Source organism: Myotis davidii, unplaced genomic scaffold, assembly GCF_000327345.1.
Source record: "Myotis davidii unplaced genomic scaffold, ASM32734v1 scaffold448, whole genome shotgun sequence".
In the NCBI taxonomy this organism is placed as follows: domain Eukaryota; kingdom Metazoa; phylum Chordata; class Mammalia; order Chiroptera; family Vespertilionidae; genus Myotis; species Myotis davidii.
In genome coordinates, this window is record NW_006383009.1 from 696,419 (window position 1) to 701,936 (window position 5,518).

Genomic DNA, 5,518 nt, shown 5'->3' on the forward strand with positions numbered 1-5,518 from the left:
AGTGGCAGCGGGGGACGCCGCAATCGTGCGGGCTACGCCCCTGCCCCTGCAGGACGCCTCCCTGCATTGTGCCTACATATGCAAATTAACCACCATCTTAGTTGGCAGTTAATTTGCATATAGCCCTGATTAGCCAATGAAAAGGGTATCGCCGTACACCAATTACCATTTTTGTCTTTTATTAGTGTAGATAAATAAGTTAACCTTAAACTTACTGCAAGGATTCAAGTACATGCACTATTGTGGGAGTGAGGGGAAAAGTTCATCAGAAATTACACAAAAATATATTCAGCTATTTCAGGGGAATGATTTGATTACTACTAAGAAGTGAACAATACAGAGAAAAAAAAACGTGAATACCTGAAAGTCACATGATATTGATAAACTGCTTCATTATGACACTGTATTTTGATAAGATTCAATCCCAAAGGTTGAGGTATTCCTTTTGATCCTTGCTTCACACAAAGCTCTCTGGAAAATAAAAAGCAAAAGCACCCACACATACCAAAACAAAACAAAACCATACACACACACACACACACACACAAGTAAGATAGGGTAAAGTAATATTTTACACTTTGCTTACAGGTACACAGAGCAAGAATTGAGACATACAAAAGCAAGCTCTGAAGGCTAGTAGATAAATGAGTAGCAATCTCTAATTAAAGAAGCAAGGTCATCCTATTTGTCCTAGTAATAGCACTAGGATAAATTAGGCCAGCTAACCTAAGAATACAAGAATGCATTCTATAAAGAAAAATGAATTGCTGAATGTTTTTCCTAAATGATTTCCTTATCTTCACCATGACAAAGAATTGGGAAAGAAATGGAAAGCCACAAGTCTACTCTCTGGTATATACCATCTCTATGTCATAAATCCCATTTCATATCATCAGAATTGTCCCACCTCTTTGTCATTCTCCCCATAAGCAAAAAAACAAACGAACAACCTTGCAATACCTATACACCATGGAGGACTTCAGACATCACAGAAACAATGTTTATAATACTATTAGAGGCCGGTGTATGAAATTCATGTACTGGGGGGGAGGGTCCCTCAGCCCGGCCTGCACCCTCTTGCAGTCCAGGAGCCATCGGGAGACGTCCAACTGACAAGTTAGGCCTGCTCCCTGGGGCAGGCCTAAGCTGTCAGACAGAGCCTTAGTGCTGCCAGGGAGGCAGGAGAGGCTCCCGCCACCATCGCTGCACTCGCCAGCTGTGAGCCCGGCTTCTGGCTGAGCAGTGCTCCCCCTGTGGGAGTGCACTGACCACCAGGTGGAAGCTCCTGCGCTGAGCATCTGCCCCCTGGTGGTCAGTGCGTGTCATAGCAACCAGTCATTCTGCCCTTTGGTCGATTTGCGTATTAGCCTGTTATTATATAGGACTAGAGGCCCAATGCATGGATTCATGCAATGGTGTAGCCTCAGTGTAGCTTTTGGTGATCAGGCCAAAACTGGCAGTCTAACATCCCCCCAAGGAATGTAGTAGGGCATGCAGCAGCAGGCAGCCGGGCAGGAACCCGAGCAAGGCCGGGGGTGCACTGCTCCCGCTCATCCTGGCCCTGCTACGCCTGCTGCCGCTGCCACTCAGGAGGCTCGCTACTGCTCCACTGCAGTCTCCACACGCCCACTCTAGGGCAATACCAGCGCACCCATGACCAAGAAGCGGCTGCGGGCTCATGCCCAGTCAGTCCCAATGCCAGTCCCAATCCCAGTCCAGATGGGGGAGGCTTGCGCCACCACAGCTGTGCTCACCAACCGTGAGCCCATCTGTCCCCTGGTGGTCAGTGCGCATCATAGTGACCGGTCAAATGGTCACTTAGGCTTTTATATAGACTAGAAGCGGGGTTCCCTCAGCTTGGCCTGCACCCTCTCGCAGTCTGAAAGCCCATGGGGAGCGGGCCTAAGCTATTAGTTGGACATCCTTAGTACTGCCCTAAAGGCGGGAGCCTGGCTTCTGGCTGAGCAGCGTTCCCCCTGTGGGAGTGCACTGACCACCAGGAACAGTTCCTGCGCTGAGCATCTGCCCCCTGGTGGTCAGTGTGCATCATAGCAACCAGTCGTTCCACTGTTTGGTCGATTTGCATATGAGCCTTTTATTATATAAGACTAGAGGCCTAATACACGAATTCATGCACGGGTGGGGTCCAGCCAGCCCGCTCCAATGAGGGCCAATTGGGGCTGGGCTGGTGGGAGGGCGTGGGATGTCGGCTGGCTCTGCCCCCGGGGGGGGGCAGGGAAAGGGGCCACAGAAGGTTGGGAGGGGGCCAATTGGGGCCCTGATTGGGCTGGTTGGCCGCTGCAGTGCACGTCGGTGGTTCCAGTCACTTGCCTTTTATACATATAGATGCGAAGGCTCCCTCCCACATCACTACCAAGCAGAGAAGGCTGATCTCCTGACTTACTTTTCCCTGTGCTCTGCTGTCCCCGTGAAAGACGATCCAGAGAGTGTAGTGAGGATGGAGGCGGAGGTGGCGGTAATGGCTGCTGGGCAGGACCCCGAGAAGGCATGCTGGTAGCACTGGGAGCCTGGTATATGCCTCTGCCTATACCACAAGCTGCTCTTCCTAATGGTAATACAGGTACATCCGAATTCCTTCCAAGCATTCTAAAATGTTAAAAAGAAACAAATCAGGACTTTCTTAATATTTCTATCTCTGCCCCATCTAAATGATTCCCTCAAGTCTATGTTCTCTTCCTGGAGTAGTCAGCAAGAGGGATATAAGCCTTGGGATTCTCTCCAAGTCCAATATGCCAATATGACTCACCCACCAACTGCTACTAATATTGACTCTCAGCCAATTTTCACAACAGAATTGAGGTGGGAGTTTGACTCCCTTAGATTAAAGAGCCACTGCAATCAGGTTAATTTTTAAGAGGGCAAATGAAGTTGTGAAGTGTCCAGTGAAGAACTACTTTTTTACCCTTTTCCAATCATTAACTGGATCAGTATCTGCTCAGTGCTCTTGAAAAGTATCCATTGTTTAAGACCATGCATTGTGAGCTAATCCAACCTTTTTAGAGTTGCCCTTTGGACTTGCAGAGACATTTCATCTAAATTTGACAGCTCCCTGAAAAGGGAATTTACCCACCTGTTCCAACCAGCGCAGGCCTCTGCCATCTTGCTGTCACCAGCAGCCAACACCGATGGATCCAGAAAAGTGTGACGTGGCTCTTCCTTTTCCTTATGCACCACACTGAGAGTCAAGCCTCGACCCAGAATGCCTCTACCTGAATGGAAGGATCAAGCCCCAGCTATAACTGTGAGTTGAACATGTTGTAAAGTATAGTTATTTTTCTGAAGATAAACTGTATGAATTTAAGAATAAAGCAAGTATACATACCACCATGTTTTCTCAAGTTAGTGTTTTACATACCTAAAGAAGGCATTTCCCGCTTCAGAGGGGTCTGGGACACAGTTTCAAGGCCCAGTCCTTGGAACATGGAGACCAAACCCACAGATTCCTGAGGAAAGTCAAAGAATAAAGCCATTCCAAGATATGGTTTAAAACCCCAGAATCACTGATGGTTTTCTTAAAGTCTTGGTAAATAATAAAAATCATCTTCTTTTTTAATGTATTGATTTTAGAGAGAGAAAGGAAGGGAGGAAGAGAGAAACACTGATTTGTTATTCCACTTATTTATGAATTTAGTGTTTGATTCTTGTATGCACTCTGAATGAGGATCAACCACACAACCTTGACATATTGGGATGCCGCCCAACTGACCTACCCAGCCAGGGCCAGTATATGATGTGTGTGTTTTTTTAAAAACCTCCAACAAAACTTGCTATTGTTTTTCTGTAGCAGTCTTAAAAGTTTACTGCTGTCTCACTAGTTCGAGCTGCCACACATAGACTCAAGCAATTCATTTGAGTTAAAATACAGATTACTGGTATCGATTTTTCTTTTTAGAGTATTATATTTGACACTATCAACTCTACTTGAAACTGTTATACTGTGTTATTAGGTTTTCCCTATATTTGCTAACTCTTATTTTTTATTTTTAAAATATATTTTATTGATTTTTTTACAGAGAGGAAGAAAGAGGGATAGAGAGTTAGAAACATCGATGGGAGAGAAACATCGATCAGCTGGCTGCTGCACACCTACTACTAGGGATGTGCCCGCAACCAAGGTACATGCCCTTGACCGGAATCGAACCTGGGACCCTTCAGTCCGCAGACCGATGCTCTATCCACTGAGCCAAACCAGTTAGGGCTCTTTTTTTTTTTAGATTAATTATAGGCAAATAACATCTTGAAATTTCTGTATAACTAGGAGATACAAGCAGTAGCAATAGCTGAAGATCCTCTTTTTTAAAGATTTGGGCAAAGAAAAGTAAATTAAAAAAATAAAAAGATTTGGGCAAACAGTCTTCTAAAGAAAGAGCCATTCTTAACAATTATTACCTTAGAGGCAGGAGTGGCTGCCAATACCGCAGAGCCAAATCCAGAATAAAAATCTAAACACTCAGGAAAGAGCAAAAGGATGTATCTTTAAACCTATCATTTATATATTTATATGTATATTTATATAAGCTAGAGGACTAAGGCATTTATCCAAATCCATCTACATTCATTATGAGGCACTTTTTCTAGACTCCCAATTAGAATTTGAAATATATGCCCAGAAGATGCCACTACTTGTTAAAGGAAAAACAAAAACAAAACCCAACCCACCAAATAAAACCCAAAACCCCAACCCTTATTTTCCTATCTAAGACTTCACAGTTGCCCAAGTGCTCTGAAATCCATCCTTTTCTCTGATACACTACGTGCTGCTACTCAGTGTCCAGACATGGTCTTACCCGTTCTGCCGTCCCGTTCTGTGGGTTTGGTTCCTTGGGCTTTCCGAATATGTAGCCTCTGCCTACAGGCCTTGCCCTGCCCAGAGCTGAGTCCAAAGGATTAGGAGCTTGTAGCCAAGAGCCTGGCATCTGTACATACTGAGATGGGTGCCCAGAAGGGCTCCTGAAGGGTGGTCGGACAGGATCCATTGAAAGGCTGCAGAGGGTTCGGGTGCAGATCCTGTTCTGATTAATTACCTGCCAGCATTTTATAAATATTAAAGATTCCCGACTGCTTTCCTTTTCCTTCAAGACAGACTCACAAAGCATTACACACACACACACACACACACAAACACACACAAAACCACACAAACAAACGTACTTTGGGTGATACAACCAGCCTCCTGTATCATGTTCACTTCAAAAGCTTCTATGTATCCCAGATTATTCTAAACCCTCCCCATGAGCAATCCCTTAGACTTAGGCTAAGCACTCCTTGAATTTTCCTATATTCTCTGCCTAAACAGCCTCTTTGAGGACTCAATCCTACGTTAACTGTTTTAGAAAGAGGTATATTTTATGGATGAGCATGAGTTAACAGACATATCGTAATATTGTCAACCAATATTCCCGTAATTTTTTTCCCAGTTCATTATCACATGAACCAAACTCCACCAAACCTTTTCTGCTTTGAGCCCACAATACCTGCTAAATTTCAGGTGACATTT

The 5,518-nt window shown here is 44.7% G+C and overlaps 1 protein-coding gene across 1 annotated transcript in view; it reads right to left on the bottom strand.

The window, feature by feature from the left end:
• PIWIL2 (piwi-like RNA-mediated gene silencing 2) overlaps positions 1-4,997 on the bottom strand; it is a 55,199-nt gene extending 50,202 nt beyond the window's left edge. The window contains 6 exon segments of the mRNA XM_006778291.2: positions 361-471; positions 2,405-2,435; positions 2,438-2,607; positions 3,092-3,230; positions 3,377-3,464; positions 4,809-4,997. Of these exon segments, the coding sequence (XP_006778354.1) occupies positions 361-471; positions 2,405-2,435; positions 2,438-2,607; positions 3,092-3,230; positions 3,377-3,464; positions 4,809-4,997 (728 nt within the window).
• Positions 4,998-5,518: the final 521 nt, after the last annotated feature.